At 45.6% G+C, this 25,387-nt stretch overlaps 1 protein-coding gene across 3 annotated transcripts in view; it reads left to right on the forward strand.

Annotated features, from left to right (window-relative positions):
* Positions 1 to 299: 299 nt before the first annotated feature.
* The window catches only part of SCN3B (sodium voltage-gated channel beta subunit 3), a 31,444-nt gene continuing 6,356 nt past the window's right edge, over positions 300 to 25,387 (forward strand). For 2 of the 3 annotated variants that reach the window (XM_060605073.3, XM_060605072.3), the window contains exons 1-4: positions 300 to 950; positions 1,395 to 1,476; positions 11,115 to 11,340; positions 15,413 to 15,551. In XM_060605073.3, coding sequence (XP_060461056.1) covers positions 574 to 950; positions 1,395 to 1,476; positions 11,115 to 11,340; positions 15,413 to 15,551 — 824 coding nt within the window. In that variant the 5' untranslated portion in view covers positions 300 to 573. Of the gene's footprint in view, positions 951 to 1,394; positions 1,477 to 8,093; positions 8,258 to 11,114; positions 11,341 to 15,412; positions 15,552 to 25,387 lie in introns of all 3 variants that reach the window. The other variant, XM_060605074.3, reaches the window with a different exon arrangement.

Raw genomic sequence — 25,387 nt, forward strand, 5'->3', positions numbered from 1 at the left:
ACCCCCAGTGCTACTCTCGCGCTGACATTTGGATCGCCTCACTGGATGAGGAGGTGACCATGGGAACAGGTGCGCCTCACTCCTACCCCATGTCTCCTAACCAGGGATTATCTTGCTGGGTTTGGTGTGCCCGGAACTAATTAATCAAGGATAGACAAAGAAGAGTCTAGAAGAAGAGAAGGGGATGGGGTCGGGGAAGAGAAGCCGCGAGCTTCTCGTGTACAGTGTGCACGGCAGATGACATCATTGCCTGAAAGAGATTTGGCCCTCCCCTTCCCGGAGCTGGAGGCTAGCTTGCCTGTGCTGTAGCAGGAGTGGGGTTGCCTGGAGGGTGTGAATTGGTGGGAGGAAGTGTGCCCGCGCTGGGAGAGGTGTGGAGATGTGAAAGGGAGACCTGGAGACAGCCAGCGAGAGCAGAAACCGCGGGGTCTGGAGGTGTTTGCGCAGCTCCAAGCTCCGCCCCGCGCTGGGCAGCCTCGCTCGGCCACGGAGGGACACGCCTGTTTGGGGGTGGGGAGTGTGTGCACGAGGGGTGGGTCCGTGGTGGCGGTGGGGGTGGACAGCCGCCTGCGCATGTCAAGGCTGACTGAACACACACGGTCAAGAAGGACCCGGAGAAGGGCAGTTGGTCACCCGCCACCCAGAATCGGGGCCCCGGCACTATCTGGGGGCGAGCTCCTGGGAAGCGGCCCACCCTCCCTGCCCCTCCCCAGAGATCTGCGGCCGACGGGAGCTCCCGCCTCTTGCCCCGCCCCTCCGGACCTTCTTGCGGAGCAGAGGGCGGGCGTGGACGGGACCGAGGTGGAACGAATTTTGGAGCTCAGACGGGAGGCCCCGGTGGCTTTGGGTGTGGGTGGCACGCCCAGCTGGAGAAGCCGGTGCAGGCTGATGAAGCCGAAGCTGCCGGGTCTTGGTGGATCCTGGTCGGAGCGTAGCTGTTCCCAGGGGAGGTGAGAGGTGGATCAACATGGACCCCTTCGACAGCCCAGCTGCCTAGATAGAGCCAGCCGCCTAGAGCCAGCCGTGCTGCTCGCCTCCGAGCTGAGCTGTCACCGAGGCGCAAACCCGAGAAGCAGCTGAGCAACTGGAATTTGTGAAGTTCCGGGGTGGGCGGGGAAGGTACTGTCCGTGGTGCTGAGCCGGATCCCAGCAACGGGCTCCGGGGAGAGCGCGCGAAGCTGCTGATCGGCTCCCTCGAACTGGGGCGGTGCACTAGGGTGGTTTGGAGCTGAAACCCCCGCCCGGCTCGAAAACCCCTGAAAGCCTCCCCAGTCGCCGGCGCTTGGCCCTTATTTCAGTCCGAAAGTCGCCCCCTTGGGGCAGTTCGTCCCAAAGGGTTTCCTCGAAAGTATCTGAGAGGGCGAGTTCTTGACCGAGGGAATCTCTCTGTTTAGCCCCGGAAGCCACCCGCCAGAGAAAAGATGCCTGCCTTCAACAGATTGTTTCCCCTGGTTTCCCTCGTGCTCATCTTCTGGGGTAAGTACCAGCACCCTGCCATGCGAGATGCAGATAACAGTAATAATGCCAACAATAATAACACTAATTGATGTCGTTTGTAACAAAAGGAGCCTTGGTTGGCTTCTCTCTATGCATGTCTGCCAGACATGGAGATCCGTAAGGGTTACATGACAGCTGGGATTTTGAGACTGGAAAAACACCTCACTCCCCTGCTGTTATATTCCAGAACCACCCTAGTGGGTTTTCCACCCCTCCTCCTGTTTCCGATTAATTCCAAAGTATTTTTTCCCTTTTCCTTTTGTTGAAAGGGAATGCAGTCACGTTCATTATGAAAAATCTCGGTTGCATTTACCTTTCATTTTTCAATGAAAAATCATTGGGTCTTCAAATTAATTCCCACGTATTTTTTTAAAAAGCTAAATGCATGCATTTTGAGAATGAAAACACGTTGTTGAGCCATTTATTTAATTTTAATAAGGAAAATAGGCTTCAGCCATTTGCAGCTACGTCTTTGATAAATAGGCACCTGGGCATTGCATCTTTATTCTTTTTCATGAACATGTGAAGCTAAGGTGCTTTGGTGTTTGGGGAGCTATGTTTTTTGCTTTCAAAAACGAATAGGTTCTTGTTTGCTGTGAGGAAATAAGGTGACCTTCTCCCTCCAAATAAGGAAGACCTTCACTTGCAACACTAAGGCTAAGCAGAGTGGTGTCAGAGTAGGGTACCTGCATGGGTGTAGAGAGAGCTAATGAGTCTACGTGATAACATCTATATATGTGATTGAGAGAATGCTTTACTGTGTCGTTTATGCCTCAGTGTTTGAATGTGTGTTAGTGTATGTCTGAGCATGTTAGTATGGGCATCTGAATGGATTGGTGAAGATGTGTGTGTGTGTGTGTGTGTGTGTGTGTGTGTGTGCGCACGTGTGTGTGATTGCTGTATAGTTCTAGGCATCCCTCTCTTGGTGACTCTGATTAGATCCTCAGGTCAAATACAAGTGCTGTTCAGTTGATATATTGCTTCACATGATCGTCTACATTTCTACTTTTTACATGCTTTTACCTTTATGCTAAAAGTCAATAACCAGGATAATTGTGCCCACTTGCTTTATTGAAACTAGGCGTGTGGGATTTATTCTCCCGTGGTTGGCATGAAACTCATTCTACTTGTGCAGTGGCAAATATGCTGATGGGAATTGCCTCTTTGCCTTAGTATCACTTTATTAAACCTCCAGGACTTATTGGCTGCCAGCATTATCTGGATTTTACATGTGACCAAAAGCAGAGCCAAGCTTCATGTTGAACAAAATGCCTGATGAGACAGTCTGGGAAGGACAAAGAGGGAGAGTAATGCCAGTCCCAAGGGCAGATTCATCACCATCCATCCCCAGTAGAGTGACTAGACCTGAAGATGAAGCAGACATAATGGGTTGCCAATGATCTCACCTGCCTTGACGATTTAAGGCTAGGATTTCCTCAGGGGAGGCTAAGACTAGGGAAATGAGCCTTAGGAGAGGTTAGTCTGGCTGGAAAAGAAAGAGTATTGATAAATCAATGGAAGATAAAGTTGCAGAGAAGGACTGGGGTGAGATTCTACAGAGCTTTTCTTCCCAAACCTTAATTTAAATTTTTAGCATCCCTGCCTGAATTCCAGTGGAAGGGTTGAGGGTGCCACATGCTAAGCCCTTTTTAGGACTTATAAAGCCTGGCTTGGAGTCTTAGCTGTGCCATTAGCTTGCTATGTAACAACCTTAGAGTATCTGGTTCCTCACATGGAAAGGTCGGAAGTTGGGGCAGATAACATCTAAGACTGAAAAGTAAGGAAATATTTACAAGATATTGCTCGACTTGGTAGCATCCACCCCTCTCCTCACCTCCACTTTCCACCCCATCCCCAAAATAAAACCTTTGGAAGAAGCATGCACATCACACCCATCATGTGCTCATTCTCAGCTTCTTTGGCTCATGAAGCTTAAAAGCTGCAGAAGGAAAGAGGGATGGTTCAGGAAACCTGGTCATCAAATGTAAGAGAAGGGCCTCATTTCACAAATGCAATTTCATTTTATTTGAATGTAATTCTAGGACTGGAAACCACTTTGACTAGATGCATTCTCCCTTCCCAAGTTGCTTTATCACATGATGCAAATATAAATGGAAAGAATATTTTCCATTGTATTATTTTCTGCATATATTGAAAAAAGTTCCCTTATTTCCTTTAATAAAGTATATAATAATAATTAAAAAAAAAACCTACACTTCCCTGGTGCTTTATGGTTTGCGAAGCACTTTTCAATCTGTTACTTCTTTTTGGTCACCATATCAATCCTTGGGGGTAGCTAGGGAAAGTAATATTACTTCCAGTTTAGATGTGAGAAAATGAGCTCAGGGAGGGGGAAGGACTTGCCAGAGAGCTCTTGTCTCCTGATTTCAGTCTTCCAGTGCTTGTTCTGGCACTTCTAATGAACACATGTGCTGCTATGCAGGATTGCCGGATGGGCTCTGTCCTCACATCCCTCTTCAGAGCCACCACCCTCCCACCCCTCCCGCCATGCCTTTCCTTTGCCCTCCCCATCCAGGCCCTAGTGTCTTCTCTGCTCTTCCTCTCTGGGTCTAGTCCCCCACATGTGTGCTCTGTTGGGGATGCTTTCCTCTCGTCCTCCAGAAGCTCATCATGCACCCCATTCTTTTCAAGGCTCTGCTAAGTGACTGGCTAACCTGATAGACAAATCATTTCAGGTTGTTAATGCCTACAGATAACTTCATTTATTACCCCTTTTGGCAAATATTTACATTCTAATAAAAGCCTGCATTATCTTAGCACAAAGGAATGCATTCTAGAGCAAGCTCAGGAGGGGCAAGCTAGTAATGGCCAAAGAAGAAAAAGATTTGAGGGTATTAGAGGAGTTGGTTCAACACATATTACTCTCCACCTCATGATAGATTGATACTATTCCTTAGTTAAATATAATCATTAGTAATATATCTACCTAGTCTACCTTCTCATAAGTTTCCTCATTTATTACTATAGAAATTGGAGAAGAGACCAGAAGTCAAATGATTTGGCCAAGATTATTCCAGGAGTTTATCATTTACAGTCAGCAATGTGGATTGAATATCTACCATATGTACGACCTTTTCTTGGGTATCTAGAGGATTTCACAGAGAGGCAGTTGTGTACTAGAGACTCATGGGGTGGGGAAACAGATTTCACCTCTTGATGGAAGAAACATCACGTCATATGGCAAAGGGCAAGCAAAGAGACAGGAGAGAATTTTGTGACCATTTTGCAATGTACTATCCAGGACTTCATGAGCAGAATTCTTATGCCTTGAAACTGGACTTTGGCCATGAGAAGGGAATCAGTAGTGCTTGTTCTCTGATGGTACACTGGGTTGCTGTCATCTCAGGAGCAACTCAGGAAAAAGAGAGATTGCTGTGCAAGCCACAGCCATCCTCCTGATTGCATATATTTTGCCCTCCCTCCTTTAAATGAACTAAATGTGCTCCTATTTAAGACCAATTCATCTACTTGCTCACTAAAGCACATCAGCTGGCACGTATTCGAGGATGTTGGTCCAACAAATTGTTCTTTTTCAAAGCCCAGCAGCTCTGCTACCGCCTTCATCCAAGCCAAACCACTGAGCCATCTCTCAATGTGATCAGTGTACCAGCCTCTTAACTATCCTGTTTGCTTCCACATTGTCCTTCGTCACCTCTTCCGTTTATTCTCAACATAGCCAGGTCATGTCAGTTTGTACCAATCGTGTTATTCTTCCACTCAGAACACTCCAATGGTCCCCATGTCACTCCAAGCAGAAGTCCAAGTTCGAATCAAGACCAGCCATGATCTGGCCCTGGCTTATGTCTCCTTTCTCACTTTGTTCCCTGGGCTTCATTGTGCTCTGCTTTCGACAGACACTCCCACCCTAGGACCCTTGAAATGCTATTTCCTCTGTTTGCACACTTCCATGGAGATATTCATATATCTCCTTTCTTGCCCTCATTTCTTTCCTTCAGTGCCTGCTCGATGTCACCGTCTCAGTGAGGCTGTCTCCGATGTTCCCATGCGCCTCTACTCTGTTTTACTTTTTCTCATTAGTACATACTACAATGTCATGTTTCTTATTTTTATTACCCTCCTCTGGAATGCAGGCTCCATGAGAGCAGGAATGGTTTCTGTTTTGTCCCCTGTTGCATCGTCAGTGCCTAGAACAGTGCCTGGCATACAATAAGCACGCAATATATTTGTTGAATAAGTGGGCAGATAAATGAAGGAGAAAATACATTAACAGGTGATATATGTCCAAAGCACATTCATATAGATCATTCCATAGAATTCCCATGATGACGCTATTAGATGTTATTTTCAGCATTCTGTTGATGAATAAACTGAGTCTCAGAGGTTAAAGAGTAGATACACACAGGCCTTCAGTTGCCAAATTCATTTCCTTCCTGCCTCTGTATTTGTAACTGTGCATTCCTTGGTACATCTTCCTATGCTACTTTCGAAGTCATCATCACTGAACTAACTTATCTTTACCATGTCTCATTAAATATGAATGTGCCTCAAAGCTGCCTGCCACACAGATTTCTCAGTGCACATTCTCTGCACCTGTATTCGTTCCCAAACTTTTGCACAGACCACACCTTCTTTTCTTTTCTTTTCAACCAGGCTTACAATCGAGACTTCAAACACATCACATATTGAAAGTGTTTCTGATCAGTTCTCTCTAGATACAGATCCTCTCTCCATGAAAGTGATGGTCCATATACAGAAGCGGGAGACTCTTTTGCAGACTGCCTGATAAGACCAGCCCCAGCTAGCTTGAGAGTTTTAAAACCAATTAGTTTTATTTCCCCTTGATGTTTTAAACTCATCATAGTGCCACTTGTGTGTTTGTTTAAAAGATTTTTAATGTTTATTTATTTTTGAGAGAGAATGTATGAGCAGGAGAGGAGCAGAGAAAGAGGGAGACACAGACTCAGAAGCAGGCTCCAGGCTCTGAGCTGTCAGCTGGCTCTGAGCCAGACGTGGGGCTCGAACTCACGGACGGTGAAATCATGACCTGAGCTGAAGTCAGACTGAGCTGCCCAGGCACCCCAGCGTACTAGTTTTTAAATATCAATGTGTATTGTTTCATTTTTTTTTAGGAGTTTTGTTTTTATTATTAACTCATGGAAAGGTAGCACTAGAAGGGGACTTAGAAGTCCTGACATAAGATCATCCCATTTTTGAATCTTCCATACAATAAACTCTTACCAAATAGTTTTTTGTATTTGTAATCAGCTTCAGCACCAGAAAATTCTTTTTTTTTTTTTTTTTTTTCTTAATGAGCCAAGTTTACTTTCTTGTAACTTTTGGAATTAGACACAATCGAATTTCTCTTCCACAGGCCTTCAAATACTTGAAGGCAGATAAGTTCTAGAAGTGTCCAAGCCAGACACCCCCAATTCTCCCATCTGTTTCTCCCCAGACAATGTCTCCAGACCCTTCTCCATCTTGCTCCTTGCTGGGCATGAACTCACTGAACAACTTCCTGTTGTCAAGTGTGACAGCTGAACTGATCGGAACGGTCCAGATTTGTTCTGCACGGTGCACAGGCACTGTCTCTCCCTCGTTGTGCACATCGTGCATCTGTTAAAGCAGCCCACATTTGCACTCGCTTTGTTGGCAGCCTCATCCCACTTTTGACTCATCCTGAACGTGCAGTCTGATGTACTCACCCTATTTTTATGGGCCACAAGTTTCTAGAGGGCAGAGACCATAAGTCCAGACCTCCATGTGGCAGGCAAGCTATCGCCCCAACCTGACCTCTCTCCAGATTTTTAACTTTGTCTCTCTCTACTCCTCTGCAAAAAGCATTGCTCTAGCCCAGTGGCCACCTCACCGTCTTCCTCATCTGCTGTTCCAGCCTCCACCAGGCGTCGGAATTACCTACTTTTTAAAATAAAATTCAGACGCAATGATTATCTCTCCATGGCTTGCCAACATCTGACCCCTCATGTTGTGAAGGCCACACAAAGGTCTTCACAACGTGGTCCCCGCTCCCTTTCTAGACCCCTGCCTCATCTTCCTTCTCTTCCTCTCTCCCCAGCCCAACCAGGAATAACTGGCCCTCCTCTGGGAACAGAACACGTCACCAGCATGGCACTCGCCATGGTCCCGTTTGATGATACTTAGAAGTATGCGTTCCCTGCTAGATTATAAATGCCTTCAGGGTGTGGTTGGTGTTTTATTCATCTTTGTGTCAGCCTCGCATCAGGCCTGGCACAGAGTAGATTTCGGTGAATGGTGGTTGAATGAAGGGTGCATGGATGGGTGGGTATGTGTGCCCCCGGTTTCCCACCGAGACTCTAAGTCTTTGAGGGCAGGGCTCAGGGCTGCACCCCGGGAGGCTTTCAGTCAACTCAGAGTCATCCGTGGCTCCTGCAGCCCACGCCCTGCCTGTTCTGAGCGTGCATCCTGGGGGAGCCCAGGTGAAGACGTACACGCAGGTACATGCGATCTTCAGGTTTGTCTCATGATTCTTCCTTCTCTGTCTCTTCTCCCTCCCTCTTGTTCTCCAATGCCGCTCTCCTGGTGCCCTCCTCCCCAACACCTCCCTGTCCCTTCCCTGTCACTGGGCCCCTCTCCAGTCAGTGTCTGCTTCCCTGTGTGTGTGGAAGTGCCCTCGGAGACGGAGGCCGTTCAGGGCAACCCCATGAAGCTGCGCTGCATCTCCTGCATGAAGAGAGAGGAGGTGGAGGCCACCACGGTGGTGGAGTGGTTCTACAGGCCCGAGGGCGGTAAAGATTTCCTTGTATGTCTGGCTGCTGACTCCGGCCTTTCTTTTGCTTGCCTCTGCTGTTATGTGCCTGGCTCCCGAGAGTCTGGGGAACGAGGCTCTGACAAACCCTGGCTCTTTCTTTTCAAAGCGTTGACAGCTCCCCAGCAGATAACTGACGGCCTTAGTGTAGCCCAGCCTCTGTGATGGGAAGGGCACTTGGCCAGCCGCAGGCATTCCTGGTTACCAGCGGGGGAAGGGGGAGAAGAGAGAAATGGCATGTAGAGCCTACCGTGTGCTAGCCACCCCACAAGGCACTTTGCAGGTGCTTTCACGGGCTCTCGTGCACCATCACGTCGGACGGATTAAATTAGTAGAAAGATGGAAATAACAGCCTCATTCTATGGGAGAGCATAGGTTAGCTCATTGAAATCTCGCAATCCCAGTGAAAAAAGAATGGCAGGGATGACCCAGGCTGATGTTCAACTGGTATATCCAGTACAGCCGCATCTGTGAGTGAACTATTCGAATAGGTCTATAATGGGCACTCGCTGTGCTAAGCTTCCCAAGCGGCCTCACCATCATCGGTCCCACTGGGAACCTCCAGACCTCCCCCATGCAACTACGGGATCATCCTGACGGAACGGGGCACCTCCGAGACTCCGCTCTGTGCTGTGGCTGGTGTCAGCTCGGCCTGGTTCGTGCCACGGCCAGTACCGTTACATGCTTTGAATATCACCTTGGGGATGACCCTTATTCACACTTTCACGGACTCTGGAACCCACGCTGCCTGGGTTTGATTCTCCACTCTACAGCTTGTTAGTTCTGTGCCGTATGACAACTGGCTTCACCTCTCTGTGCCTCCGTTTCCTCATCTCTAAAATGGGGATGCAAACCATAGCTACCTCATACAATTGTTACCTTCAAAGTTGTTAGCTTTCTTTTTTTTTTTTAATTTTTTTTTTTAACATTTATTTATTTTTGAGACAGAGAGAGACAGAGCATGAACGGGGGAGGGGCAGAGAGAGAGAGGGAGACACAGAATCGGAAGCAGGCTCCGGGCTCCGAGCCATCAGCCCAGAGCCCGACGCGGGGCTCGAACTCACGGACCGCGAGATCGTGACCTGAGCTGAAGTCGAAGGCTTAACCGACTGAGCCACCCAGGCGCCCCATTAGCTTTCATTTTTAAGGCATTTAGAATAGCCCTGGAATATAGGAAGCATGATACACGTGTTTGCTAGAGAAAAGGTATACGTACGTGAGTGAGGTACACGGAGGCCCAAAGAAGTTAATAAGAGACCTTAGATTCGAACCAGGTTGTCTGACAGCAGATACAAAGCCCTTTTTACTGAGCTATCTCACCTTCTTGAAGGCGAGTTTCTTCTGTACAAAGACTTAATGGAGACGATAGCAGGGTGAAATTGAGTGCTCCAATCAAGTGTTTGTTCCAGAACTGGAACCAGTAAATTTCCCTGAAATCTCGGGCTTCCCTCAGAGTTGACTGTGACTGAGGCCGGTCCCCAGGGGACAGGAATCTGGATGTCTAGGCCCGATGCAAAGGCCCCCATTGGCCTCAGGCCTGGTTGTGTGCCAGCCACCTACTCTGCTTCTGCGTCTGCCCAGAATGAGTAGAAGCTGACTCAGAAGGAGGAAAAGAAACTTTAAAAATTGTAGTGGACAAAGCGATGCTGTCTGCTAGAAATTCCTGTGAAAATGGAAATGTTCCATATTTGTGCTGTCCAATACAGTAGCCACTAGCCACGTGTGGCCACTGAACCCTTGAAATGTGGCTAGTGCAAATGAGGAAGTGAATTTTACATTTTCACTTCTAGTCATTTAATTTTTTTTTTAATTTTGTTAATGTTTATTTTTGAGAGAGAAAGACACACAGACAGACAGAGTGCAAGTAAGGGAGGGGCAGAGAGAGAGGGAGACACAGAATCCGAAGCAGGCTCCAGGCTCTGAGCTGTCAGCACAGAGCCCGACGCGGGGATCAAACTCACAAACCGTGAGATCGTGACCCGAGCTGAGGTCAGATGCCCAACCGACTGAGCCACCCAAGCACCCCATCTAGTCATTTGTTTTTTTGTTGTTTTTTTTTCCTAGTCATTTAATTGTTAGCGTGAGTAGTCTCCATACGGCAAGTGGAGACTAGAATGGGCAGCACGGCTGTAGAGAATAAAAAGGTGTGTCAGAAGGTGGAAGTGCTTGAGAAAAGAAATTTCGAGACCACATTTCAGTTATAATTCAGCCCAAAGTGAAAAACCTGAAGTGTGCATATCTTTTGGCAGCTCTCTGCTCAACCATGACACTTTGGCACCCAGGGTCCCCTTCCTGTGGCCTGGCCCAGACTGACCACATCCCCTCAGTGGCAACCAGATCAGAGAGTCCAGTCTTGAGGCCAAGGCTTTACGATGTCTTCGTGACTCGTGAAGCTGCCTCTCTCGGTCTTATGCTCTGTTCTCCCACTGGCTGCCCTCGTGACACAGCTTACTCTCTTGCTCTGTCTGTCTCCTTCCAATTCTTTCTTTCAGTTTCCCCCTCCTGGTCTATCTGCTTTACTCACCTTCTTTTGTCCTCTTTCTCTGTACCTCTTTTTTCCTGCCAGCCTTCTTCCTGTCTACTCCTGTCTGCGTCTTCCTTTGCTGTGTCTATACGCCCTGATACCTGTTTACCTTTGCTCATCTTTCCCTGCCTCTCTCTCTCTCTCTCTTCCCTGCCCTCCCCTGAGCCTCCTCATCACACTCCCAAACTTGGGATCTCCTTGTAACTTTGCCCGCTCCCTCCCCTGTCCATGCATGACTCTGCTCCTTTTCTCTGCCCTGTCCCCATCCCGGCCCCCCTACCCTGTTTTCTCTCCTGGCCCTACTCTCTTCTGCTTCTCTACCTGCAGATCTATGAGTATCGAAACGGCCAGCAGGAGGTGGAGAGCCCCTTCCAGGGGCGCCTGCAGTGGAATGGGAGCAAGGACTTGCAGGATGTGTCCATCACCGTGCTGAACGTCACCCTGAATGACTCTGGCCTCTACACCTGCAACGTGTCCCGGGAGTTCGCCTTTGAGGCACATCGCCCCTTTGTGAAGACTACACGGCTGATCCCCCTCCGAGTCACCGAAGAGGGTGAGGCTGGGACGCAGGGTCGCGGGGGTGCCCTCCTCTTAGGGGAGGGAGGACAGTGGGTTTCCACACAAATGAGACCTCTGCAGAGTGCAAAGCCCATATATCTGGAGGGGTGACATCTAAAAATGTCACCATTGATTTAACTTCCTTGAGTGGCCAGCTTCCTGCAAACTGCCTGACAGCTTGCCTGTCTGTGCCTTTCCTCAAAGCAGAAAGGCTCAGAGATGACGGGAGAAATACCTGTTCCCTGATCCCCTGACTTCTCATCCTTAGAGAAAGAAGTCAGCCTCCATGAAGCCTAAAACTGTCAACTCAGCTACACCTTCTTCTCTGATCTGTGTTGAATCCCTGACTCAATGGGCAGGGGAAATCTTATGAGCTTATCTAGAAGTCTTCTAACCCTCCTGTGTGGAAGCCATACATACCTCTGAACCAGTGGTGCTCAAATCTCAGCAAGCCTCAAAATCCTCTGCAGGACTTAAAATGCAGACTTCCTGCTTCTGTGGATAGAGTCTGAGAGTTTACATGTCTAACAAATTGCCTGGAGATGCCCATGCTGCCTGGGACCGCACTTTGAGAACCACTGCTCTAAACCAAGTCTTCTGTCTTCCCCAAAATGACCACACAAGCAATCCCTTTCCCATCCCCTGGCATCTATCAGTGCAAAACCTCATTCTCAACTGGAAGAAAAAAAACTTTCTAGTCTTTGGCTTAAAATCTTCAGATTTCCCACAGCCAATTTCTTATGAGGGTGGGAGGTGGGGGGATCCTTCCATCAACCCAATTCAAATGTTTCTGTTTTAATCCAGTCCAGAATCTTGAGGGTAAAGTTAGAATGTGCTCACACACTGCTCTGTTCTGGTTTCAAGGGACTCAGAAAACTGTGGTTTCCAGCCGCTTGCAAACACTCCCTCATGCGTCAAAAGACCGATATATGCCATCTCCTTTTGTGTCTTCTCATCCAGGCTACGTGATGGCTCCATTTTTCTTAGCCTGTTCCCAGGCAATCTATTTCCAGCATACTCTTAGCATTATCACTGCCCCAAGAGGCAGGATGGTGAGCAGGTAAAAGGTGCGGGGCATGAAATAAGAAGTCAAATTCATGATAGCGTTCTTCCTAGGATTCCCAAGAATCCCGACTTCCAGGCCACAAATTTCCTCATTTTTTCCTCCTGTTATTGCGATAGAATTCATGAAGCAAACTTGAGAGTGCACGGCAGGGCAAGAGATGTCATGATTTTGTCCTGATGTGGACAACATGACTAAAACGAAAGGTAGGTCAATTTTTTTGAACGTGCAGAAGCACTCTCAGACCACTGGCATTTAGACCTGATAAGCCATTCTCCCTCTCTGAACCCATCACCTCTTGTGTACAGCGCGTGCGTTGGGCTAGAAGCTCTCTAAGGTATTTTTCTGTTTCGAAGTTCCATTTTCCCTTCTGTTTACACACCTCTCCTCCCCGGGGGAAAAGAGGCTGGCGCCCTCTACTGGTCACTGCCGGAACTGTTGGCTGGTGACGCCGATACCAGGAAGGCGCCGCCGGTCTCTCTCAGGCTCTTGCCTCCAGAGTCCCTGGCGCAGCCCGTGGAAAGTGTGGCAAAGCTGAACCTGTCCGCCTCCGGGGCACCAGAGCCAGGCTTGGGTAAGAATAGAAGGAAGACGAGTTTGTTATCAGAACCACAAAGCCTCTTGGGATGTGAGGGCTGGAAGGAAGCTTGGCTCTCATTTCCTGCAGAGGTTCTGAACAAAGAGCAGGCAGGCCTCAGAATTGCTCAGGGGGCTTTCCTCGCGTGTAGCAGTCTCCCTACTGCTCTTAGGAGCCTGAGCTCTGTGGCCTGGAGTGAGGTCTCGCGTATGTAAGTAGAAATGACCCCCCAGGTGATTGATTGGAGGGTGCAGCTCTGGTGCCCCCCATTTTGCGGCGGGGAGATCGGTGAGGCGCTTGCCCAGAGATAGGAAGCGAGTTAGCGCCAGACGCGGGCCTACGGACCAGATCTTTTGGCTACCGGGCTAGCTCTATTTCCAGTACATCTTTCCCTTCGACCACCATCCCTCTTTCTGCTACTCCTTTCTTTTCCTTCTTTTCATATCTTTTCCTTTCTCCTCCCCCCCTTCTTTTCCCTCCCCTTTTTTCCTTCCTTCTTTCCTTCCTCTCTTTCTTTCTCTCTTTTCCTCTGTGACCCGTGGCCGCCTCTGAGAATACCCCCCTCCCCGCAGCCAAGATCTGCTTTCATAAGGCTCAGAGCGACAGGCGCCACCACAACGCAACGTGCTACATCTCCTCCAGTCCCGTGGTCCCACAGAATCTCCCTAGTTCTTGGCTCGAGCTGAACGTATCCTGTCCTAAGCTCTGACCTCCTGGCTCTAAGACAGAAATCTGAGATCTAGAAGCGACTAAAAATACTGAGCATGGATAGCTTCCTGTGTTCCTACTTCTGGGCTATTGCATTTAAAAAGAGCGTGCTTTAAGCCAAGAACATCACAAATCAGGTATTACCCAGCCCACAAAAAAGATACTTTATGTGCATGGCGTTCTGTGCCGCACGCTGTATTTATGACCTCCAGCTCCAGTCAGGAAACCTGGATGATCTTGGAAGCTTTGGATTGCTTCTCTGAGCTGAAGGTCATGGCTATGGCTATTCTGTGCTTTTAAGCAGTGAGGCCTGATGGATGACTGGGGCCTATGAATAACCAAGGACCATGAATCTAATTTGCTGGAGGAGTTAGCAACAGGAAATGTGGCTACAAACTTCTTTCCCACTAGAAAGGACGATGTGGACCAGGACCTTTGCCTTATATCATCTTTTAATTGTCATTCTGGTTGGCTGTGAAACAAAGATCAATGTTTATTTGCATTCATTCACTCAACAAATACTTATTGAGTACTGCAAATATTCCAGGATTAGACAACAGGCTGATAATGTAGAAATAAGTGAAATATGTTCTTAATAAGCACACCGTCAGTGGAGAAGAGAGAGAAACACATCACAGCACAACCCGAGAGGTATTAGAATGCGCGGATGAGAAAAGTGCACAGAGAAGTACATGAATAGCTCTGCACGAGAGGCCGAAGAAGGTTCCACAGAGGAAGGGACTTTGGTGGAGTTTGGAAGAATGGTCGGGACACTGAAAAGCAGGAGGGGATGTTGGGAGAGAGGTAGCTGAGGGGTGTGCAATACAATTGAGGAAGAGGAAATGGGGATGAATAAACGTCTACAGATCCCCAAAGAGCCCACAGTGTAAATGAGAAGTGAAGTTTTGCTGGTCCACTGAATGGAAATGAGGAGAAAAGGGCTGGATTGTGAATCTTGCTTGCCATGTTCGTGGTCTGGTCTTTATCCTGAGGGCGGGATGGAACACAGAAAGGTTTAAAGCGTGAAAATAGCAGGGTCAGTTTTGTGTTTCAGAAAGCCTGGGTAATATGTGGAATGCTCCAATACTCATTTTTGTTTGGGTTTGGGATGGCCTGGAAGAAAGATGAACTGGGAAGGACCCTGTTTCCAGTCCAGACTTGTAGAGGCTATGCCCAGATCACTGGGTGGGCCGACCGCACTGGCCCCGTACATGTTTCCCATGCTCACTCGCTCTGCCACTCTATGCTCAGTGGTTGAACTAGACCTGTCCCTCACATGTGTGTAGACTTTCACATCTCACCGGATATTCCTGAATACACTAGGTAGGGTAAGGTTGTGAACTGTCACCCTTAATTTACAAGTTAAGAAAGAGAGTTTCCAATAAGGGAAGTGACTGTCCACACAAAATTGGGACCCGGTTCTTCCATCTCACCCCGTTCCAGGATTCCTTCCACGGCTCCCTTTTCCCCTCCACTCCTCATTCTTTCTCACCCCCATCCCCGCCCCCACTCCCACTCCTGAAAAAAGTCAGCGAGGAAGCTGACAGACAGGAGAGTCAGAGTCATTGAATCTCTTTGACGCCTTCTCAAGTTCCTTAGAGCCAGGGCTAATTTAAGCCATACTTAAAAAAAAAAAAAAGGTCTCATATATCTCCGACCCAATGACAGTTCCGGGTTTGTCGCACATGCACGTTCTGAGCCTCACTGTCCCCCTTGCAGCTGGAGAGGACTTCACCTCTGTGGTCTCAGAGATCATGATGTACATCCTCCTGGTCTTCCTCACCTTGTGGCTGCTCGTTGAAATGATCTATTGCTACAGGAAGGTCTCAAAGGCCGAAGAGGCAGCTCAAGAAAACGCGTAAGTTCCAAGATGCCAAAGTGATGGTAGCTAGCACCTTCAGAGTGTTCGCCCTCACGGACGAGGTGCTAAGCGATTGACACACTCCTCCACTTGCCTCACAACCACCTTTGAGGTAGGCAGCGTTCATATACCCATTTTACGGATAAGAAAACCGAACCTGGGAGAGTGTGCCCGGGACCGTGATAAGAGGCAAAGCAAGGTCTGGATTCATGCCTGCTAACTCTTACCCTGTACTCTTAACCACTGATGGAAAGCCCATAGCTACCATCACAATCCCATGAAATTAGCATTATTATGACCATTTTATGAAGCGGGCTTACAGAGGGTTGTGTGGCTTGCTGAGGCCATGCGGATGATGAACGGAGAGGCTGGGATTTACCTCTCTGTTCCGAAAGTCCGTGCCCTCTCTGTCGCGCTCAGCTGTTTGTTGTACACTGTGGAGCTCATCGGGCCATCTGGGCCCTGCCTTTTATCAGCTAAGGAGCTCCGAGCCACATGTTCTTGCCCCTGGAGCCTGGCAGCAATTGGATACGCGGAGTAGAGGCTCTCATCCTCCAATGTCCAGACTGCACCTCGGCCATTTTCACCAAGGCCCTAGTCACTCGGCAGTGAGCACATCTGAGAAAAAGATGGGGTCTGAGGGCCCAGGGGGCCCCTCTGGCCTGTTATTTGGGGAGAAGAAAAAACAGAACTCTCATAGATTTACAAGGCTGGCAACATGGCCGAGGGGATAACCTAAAAGCTGTAGACTATTATCACCTAAAAATGTTCGATATTTTGCATGATATCTATGATCCCAGGCAAGTAAAAATTACAACTGATACAAGGTTAGAAAGTATTGATATACAAGGGAGGCTGTCATTCCTGGCGGAACCTAGGGTGCTTGGGTTTTAGTGCTCTGACAGGAAGTGCCCACACTTGGACAGGAAGTGTCTACAATGGGGCCTGCACAGAAAATAGAGTCACATACCCACTTTATGGATGAGAAAACTGAACCTGGGAGAGTGTGCCCCGGACCATGTGGCCCGAGGCCCCCAGCAGAGCCCGGATCCTCAAAGAGCTACAACACATGCAAAGGACAGATCAGAAAATCAGTCCACCCGCCTGGGGCAAAGCCAAGGAAACATATCCATCTTGGCCTGACTCCCAAGTAGAAACCTAAAAGATTCTTGAGAATTAGTAACCGCAAGCCCACTCTCACAATGTTTGGGATTTAAATTTTATACTACTTACATGATCCAGAAAGCTTCAAGCTGAGAAAGTCAATTAAAAGATTAATCCTCAGACAGCGATCACCACGTAGAAGCAAATGAAAAACCATTCTGAAGGGACCTACCCCACAGCTGAGGCTTAACAGGATTCCCTACATAAAGCATTGCTGAATCTGATTTCACAATCTGATCCAAAGCTAAAAGACACAGCAGCAAACAATCCAGCACAAGCAAGAGAAGTAACAAATGGCAAGATTACATCCCAGGAACTTCAGACACAAAAAGGACCTGGTAGAAGTTAGAAAATAAGTTTATTTAAAAGAGTGAAAGCAAGGGGCACCTGGGTGGTTCAGTTGGTTAAGTGTCTGACTTTGGCTGAGGTCATGATCTCACAGTCCATGAGCTCGAGCCCCACACTGGGCTCTGCGTTGACAGCTTGGAGCCTAGAGCCTCCTTAGGATTCTGTGTCTCCCTCTCTCTCCGCTCTCCCCCACTCACGCTCTGCACTCTCTCTCTTTCTCTCTCAAAAATAAATAAACATTAAAAAAAACATTTTTTTAAAAAGAGTGAAAGCAATTAAAAGAGGAACCAAAAGCCTAAGAACAGAATAAGTTGCGAAGAAAAAAGAACAGGCAGATTTTAAATAGGAAGCTTAAAATCTGGAAATGAAAAATAAAGTCAATAAATTTTAAAACTTGATGGATTGGTTCACCAGAACAGTAGATAACAGACACGCTGGAAACAAATGTAAGGAAGTTATAGAGAATGAAGCACAGAGATATAAAAGGCTGGAATATCAGACTGAAACATGAAGAAAGGAAATGAGAATATCTCTTAGAATAGAACAGAGAAGGGGGAGAGGAGCCAAGATGGCGGAACAACATGGAAGTTTTTTGTGTGCCTCGCGTCCCTGAGACACAGCCAGACCAACACTAACCCATCCTGCACACCTAGAAAACTGATCTGAGGATTAACACAACAGTTTGCACAACCTGAACCACAGAATTCAGCAGGTACCCGGCGCGGAGAGGTGAACTGGGGGAGACAGAAGCCATAGAGGGCAGGGAGCTGCTTTTGCATGCGGAGAGAGGACAGAGGCCGCAGTCTCTGGGTGCAGTCTCTGGGTGTCAGCAGCAGCACGGTCCCGCAAATGTCCCCGGGTGCGGCCGGCACCTGGCCATTGCTCAGTGAGACCCTCTGCAGAAAGGGCTAAAGCCGCAGTCCCTCAGAAGTAAGGAGTTGGGAAACACAGCCGCGTCTGAGGCAAAACTCGGGAGGGAGGTGCTGCCTGGGGCTTGGTCACGAACCGTGTAAAAGCGGGGAGTAGATGGAAGCCGAAGACAAAGGACGGGTGCACGATTGCTGATCGGGGAGAACAGAATTCAGATACTACAGACCGGGTGGCTGGGTGACGCCATTTAACCGCTCCCGCGCATGCGCATACGCACCTACGAGCGCCACAACGATCTGCCCCAGTAAGCTAAGCAGCGCCATCTAGTGGAGAACAGAGCCATTACGCTAAGCCCCGCCCAACTGGGCCAACCTCGAGCTTCAGGAACACAAATCTCTCCGCCAGCTTAGTTTATGGACTATAAAGGGCTTCATAGTTTGACTTCTAAGGGAAAATGAAGTAATTTCAGTCGTATTTTTGTTCCACTGGCTGTTTGCCAGTCCATCTATTCAGTTTTCTTTTTTTTTTCTTTTTCGTTTCTTTTCTTTTTCTTGAATACAGAAAGAGAAAAAAATTCATCTTTATTTTCAATTTTTATTAAAATATTTTTCAATTTTTTTCTACTATATTTTTTACTTTTTTTGGTGTGAAAAAGATGATTTTTTTTAATTAATTTTTTTAACGTTTTTTATTTATTTTTGAGACAGGGAGAGACGGAGCATGAACAGGGGAGGGTCAGAGAGAGGGAGACACAGAATCTGAAACAGGCTTCAGGCTCTGTGCACTGTCAGCACAGAGCCCAACGCGGGCCTCGAACCCATGGACTGCGAGATCATGACCTGGGCCGAAGTCGGCCACCTAACCGACTGAGCCACCCAGGTGCCCCAAAGATGATTTTATTAAGGCACGGGGACAGGACCCATGGGCAGGAAGAGCTGCCTATATTTTTTACTTTTGTGTAAATTTTTTCAAATTCTATTTTACTTCCATCATTTCATTTTAGTCTACTTCAGTGTATTAATTTTTTCAAATTTTCAAATGATTTCCTTTTTTTTTTCTTTCCCCTTTTTTCTCTAATCTGTCAAGCCCCTTTCAACACCCAGACCAAAACACACCTAGGATCTAGATCTAGCATCATTTACCCGATTTTGTGTGTGTGTTTGTTTTTAATTTTTTAATTTTTTTAATTTTAATTTTACCTCATTAATTCCTTTTCTCCCTTCAAAATGATGAAATGAAGGAATTCACCCCAAAAGAAAGGGCAGGAAGAAACAACAGCCAGGGAATTAACCAACACAGATACAAGCAAGATGTCTGAACCAGAATTTAGAATCAGGATAATAAGAATACTAGCGGGAGTCGAAAATAGATTAGAATCCCTTTCTGCTGAGATAAAAGAAGTAAAAGCTAGTCAGGATGAAATAAAAAATGTTATAACTGAGCTGCAGTTGTGAATGGAGGCCACGGCAGCAAGAATGGATGAGGCAGAACAGAGAATCAGCAACATAGAGGACAAACTTATGGAGAATAATGAAGCAGAAAAAAGGAGGGAGATTAAGGCAAAAGAGCACGATTTAAGAATTAGAGAAATCAGTGACTCATTAAAAAGGAACATCATCAAAATCATAGAGGTCCCAGAAGAGGAAGAGAGAGAAATAGGGGTAGAAGGATTATGTGAGCAAATCATAGAGAAAAACTTTCCTAACCTGGGGAAAGACACAAACATTAAAATTCAGGAAGCACATAGGACTCCCATTAGATTCAACAAAAACCAACCATCAACAAGACATATCATAGTCAAATTCACAAAATATTCAGGCAAGGAGAGAATCATGAAAGCAGCAAGGGAAAAAAAAGTCCTTAACCTACAAGGGAAGACAGATCAGGTTTGCAGCAGACCTATCCACAGAAACTTGGCAGGCCAGAAAGGAGTAGCAGGATATATTCCATGTGCTGAATCAGAAAAATATGCAGCCAAGAATTCTTTATCCAGCAAGGCCGTCATTCAAAATAGAAAGAGAGGTAAAATGTTTCCCAGACAAACAAAAATTAAAGGAGTTTGTGATCACTAAACCAGCCCTGCAAGAAATTTAAAAAAATTTTTTTAACATTTATTCATTTTTGAAAGGCAGAGAGAGACAGGGTGTGAATGGGGGAGGGGCAGAGAGAGAGGGAGACACAGATTTCTAAGCAGGCTCCAGGCTCCAAGCTGTCAGCACGGAGCCCGATGTGGGGGCTTCAACTCATGGACTGCAAGATCATGACCTGAGTCAAAGTCAGCCGCCTAACTGGCTAAGCCACCCAGGTGCCACCCAGGTGCCCCATCTACAAGAAATTTTAAGGGGAACTCTCTGAGGGGAGAAAAGATGAAAAAAAAATAATAATAAAGACCAAAAGCAACAAAGACTAGAGAGGACCAGCGAACACCACCAGAAACTCCAACTCTACAAGCAACATAATGGCAATAAATTCATATCTTTCAGTACTCACTCTAAACATCAATGAGTCCATGCTCCAATCAAAAGACCTAGTGTAACAGAATGGATAAGAAAACAAGATCTATCTATATGCTGTTTGTAAGAGACCCACTTTAGACCTAATGACACCTTCAGATTGAAAGTAAGGGGATGGAGAACCATCTATCATGCTAACGGTCAACAAACGAAACCAGAGTAGCCATACTTACATGGGGCAATCTAGACTTTAAAATAAGGACTGTATCAAGAGATGAAGAAGGGCATTATATCATTATGATAATTAATTATAATTTATATTATTGTTAATTATCATAATTAAGAATTATGATAATTATATCATAATTAAAGGGTCTATCCACCAAGAAGACCTAACAATTGTTAACATTTATGCGCCAAATGTGGAAACACCCAAATATATAAATCAATTAATCACAAACATAAAGAAACTCATTGGTAGGAATACCATAATAGTAAGGGACTTCAATACCCCACTCACAGCAGTAGACAGATCATCTAATCAAAAAATCAACAAAGAAACAATGGCTTTGAATGACACACTGGACCAGATGGATTTAACAGATATATTCAGAACATTTCATCCTAAAGCAGCAGAATATACATTCTTCTCCAGTGCACATGGAGCGTTCTCCAGAACAGACCACATACTGGGTCTCAACAGCCCTCAACAAGTACACAAAGACTGAGATCATACCATGCATATTTTCAGACCACAATGCTATGAAACTCGAAATCAACCACAAGAAAAAATTTGGAAAGGTAAGAAACACTTGGAGACTAAAGAACATCCTACTAAAGAATGAATGAGCTAACCAAGAAGTTAAAGAGGAAATTAAAAAGTTCATGAAACCAATGAAAATGATAACACCACAACCCAAAACCTCTGGGACGCAGCAAAGGCAGTCATACGAGGAAAGTTTATAGCAATCCAGGCCTTCCTAAAGAAGGAAGAAAGATCTCAGATACACAACCTAACCTTACACCTTAAAGAGCTGGAAAAAGAACAGCAAATAAAACCCCAAAACAGCAGAAGGCAGGAAATAATAAAGATCAGAGCAGAAATTAATGCTATCGAAACCAAAAAAAACAGTAGAACAGATCAATGAAACCAGAAGCTGGTTCTTTGAAAGAATTAACAAAATTGATAAACCATTAGCCAATTTGATCAAAAAGAAAAAAGAAAGGACCCAAATAAATAAAATCAAGAATGAAAGAGGAGATTGGGCGCCTGGGTGTCTCAGTTGGTTGAGCGTCCGACTTTGGCTCAGGTCATGATCTTGTGGTCCATCCGTGAGTTCAAGCCCCGCTTTGGGCTCTGTGCTGACAGCTCGGAGCCTGGAGTCTGCTTCACATTCTGTGTCTCCCTCGCTCTCTGCCCCTCCCCCACTCATGCTCTGTCTCTCTCTCAAAAATGAATAAACATTAAAAGAAAAAGAAGAGTGAAAGAGGAGAGATTGCAACCAACACAGCAGAAATAAAAATAATAAGAGAATATTATGAGCAATTATATGCCAATAAAATGGGCAATATGGAAGAAATGGATAAACTCCTAGAAACATATACACTACCAAAACTGAAACAGGAAGAAATAGAAAATTTGAACAGACCCATAACCAGTAAGGAAATTGAATTAGTAATCAAAAATCTCCCAAAAAAGAAGAGTCCAGGGCCAGATGACTTTCCAGGGGAATTCTACCAAACATTTAAGGAAGAGTTAACACCCATTCTCTTGAAGCTGTTCCAAAAAATAGAAATGGAAGGAAAACTTCCAAACTCTTTCTATGAAGCCAGCATTACCTTGATTCCAAAACCAGAGACCCTGCTAAAAGGGTGAACTATAGACCAATTTCTCTGATGAACATGGATGCAAAAATCCTCAACAAGATATTCGCCAACCAGATCCACCAATACATTAAAAAAATTATTCACCACATCCAAGTGGGTTTTATACCCGGGATGCAGGGCTGGTTCAATATCCACAAAACAATCAATGTGATTCATCACATCAATAAAAGAAAGGACAAGAACCATATGATCCTCTCAATAGATGCAGAGAAAGCATTTGACAAAATACAGCATCCTTTCTTGATAAAAACCCTCAAGAAAGTAGGGATAGAAGAATCATACCTCAAGATCATAAAAACCATATAAGAAAGACCCAATGCTAATGTCATCCTCAATGGGGAAAAACTGAGAGCTTTCCCCTTAAGGTCAGGAACAAGGCAGGGATGTCCACTCTTGTCCCTGTTATTCAACATAGTATTGGAAGTCTTAGCCTCTGCAATAAGACAACACAAAGAAATAAAAGGCATCCAAACCAGCCAGGAGGAGGTCAAACTTTCAGTCTTCACAGATGACATGATACTCTATATGGAAAACCCAAAAGATTCCACCAAAAACCTGCTAGAACTGATCGATGAATTCAGCAAAGTTGCAAGATATAAAATCATTGCACAGAAATCAGTTGCATTCCTATACACCAACAATGAAGCAACAGAAAGAGAAATGAAGGAATTGATCCCATTTATACTTGCACCAAAAACCATAAAATACCCAGGAATAAATCTAACCAAAGAGGTGAAAAAATCTATACACTGAAAACTATAAAAAGCTTATGAAAGAAATTGAAGAAGACATACAAAAAAATGGAAAAAGATTCCATGCTCCTGGATAGGAAGAACAAATATTGTTAAAATGTCAATACTACCCAAAGCAATCTACGTATTCAATGCGATCCCTATCAAAATAACACCAGCATTCTTCATAGAGCTAGAAGAAATAACCCTAAGATTTGTTTGGAATCAGAAAAAAACCCGAACAGCCAAAGCAATCTTGAAAAAGAAAACCAAAGCAGGAGGCATCACAATCCCGGACTTCAAGCTATACTACAAAGCTGTAATCATCAAGACAGTGTGGTACTGGCACAAAAACAGACACGCAGATCAATGGAACAGAACAGAGAACCCAGAAATAGACTCAAACGTATGGCCAACTAATCTTTGACAAAGCAAGAAAGAATATCCAATGGAAAAAAGACAGTCTCCTCAGTAAGTGGTGCTGGGAAAACTGGACAGCGACATGTAGAAAAATGAACCTGGCCCACTTTCTTACACCATGCACAAAAATAAACGCAAAATGGATGAAAGACCTAAATGTAAGACAGGAAGCCATCAAAATCCGAGGAGAAAGCAGGCAAAAACCTCTTTGATCTTGGCCGCAGCAACTTCTTATTCAACATGTCTCCGGAGGCAAGGGAAACAAAAGCAAAAATGAACTACTGGAACCTCATCAAAATAAAAAGCTTCTGCACAGCGAAGGAAACAATCAGCAAAACTAAAAGGCAACTGACAGAATGGGAGAAGATGTTTGCAAATGACATATCATATAAAGGGTTAGTATCCAAAATCTATAAAGAACTTACAACTCAACACCCAAAAAAATAATCCAGTGAAGAAATGGGCAAAAGTCACGAATAGACACTTCTCCAAAAAAGACATCCAGATGGCCAACCGACACAGGAAAAAATCCTCAACATCACTCATCACCAGGGAAATACAAATCAAAACCACAATGAGATACCACCTCACACCTGTCCGAATGGCTAACATGAACAACTCAGGCAACAACAGATGTTGGTGAGGATGTGGAGAAAGAGGATCTCTTTTGCATTGTTGGTGGCAATGCAAGCTGGTGCAGCCACTCTGGAAAACAGTATGGAGGTTCCCCAAAAAACTAAAATTAGAACTACCCTACGACCCAGCAATTGCACTACTAGGTATTTATCCAAGGGATACGGGTGTGCTGTTTCGAAGGGACACATGCACCCCAATGTTTATAACAGCACTATCCACAATAGCCAAAGTATGGAAGGAGCCCAAATGTCTATCAATGGATGAATGGATAAAGAAGATGTGGTATATATATACAATGGAGTATTACTCGGCAATCAAAAAGAATGAAATCTTGCCATTTGCAATTCCGTGGATGGAACTGGAGGGTATTATGCTAAGCGAAATTAGTCAGAGAAAGACAAATATCATATGACTTCACTCATATGAGGACTTTAAGACACAGAACAGATGAACACAAGGGAAGGGAAGCAAAAATAATATTAAAACAGAGAGGGGGACAAAACATAAGAGACTCAAATATGGAGAACAAACAGAGGGCTATTGGAGGGGGGATGGGCTAAATGGGTAACACCTAACAGAGGGTGTGTGGGGGGGATGGGCTAAATGGGTAAGGGGCATTAAGGAATCTACTTCTGAAATCACTGTTGCACTATATGCTAATTTGGATGTAAATTAAAAAAAAATAAAATTAAAATTAAAAAAAAAGAATAGAATAGAGAAAATGGAGGAGAAACAATATTCGGAGATACAATGGCTAAACAGAGCATGACTTCTCAGATTCAGGAAGCACGCATGTCCTGAGCAGGATAAATATTAAATGTAAACACCAATCAGGGTTGCTTGGGTGGCTCAGTTGGTTGAGTTTCCAACTTCAGCTCAGGTCATGATCTCAGGGTTTGTGAGTTCGAACTCTGCATGGGGCTCTGTGCTGACAGCTCAGAGCCTGGAACATGCTTTGGATAATGTATCTCCCCCTCTCTCTGCCCCTCCCCTGCTCACGCTCTGTCTCTCTCTCTCAAAAATAAACATTAAAAAAAAAATCAAACACCAATCATCTTTAAAGTGATAAATGGCAGCCACTGAGATAACCTCCAGCAAATACCATCTGTGTTATAATATTAGACACGTCTCCCTGCTTCTATTAATATTATATTGCAGTTTGTGGGTAGTGTACTAAGTAAATATAAAGGGGAAAAAAAGAGTAACAATTGTAAGGGAAGAAACTAAAGAATCATGATTCACACCCAGTATAATTATCTACTGTTGGTTTGAAACCTCCTATGGAGCTCCCTGGGTGTCACCTGAAACCTGCCCCCATACACGG

This window comes from Panthera onca, chromosome D1, assembly GCF_046562875.1.
Source record: "Panthera onca isolate mPanOnc1 chromosome D1, mPanOnc1 haplotype 2, whole genome shotgun sequence".
Lineage (NCBI taxonomy): Eukaryota > Metazoa > Chordata > Mammalia > Carnivora > Felidae > Panthera > Panthera onca.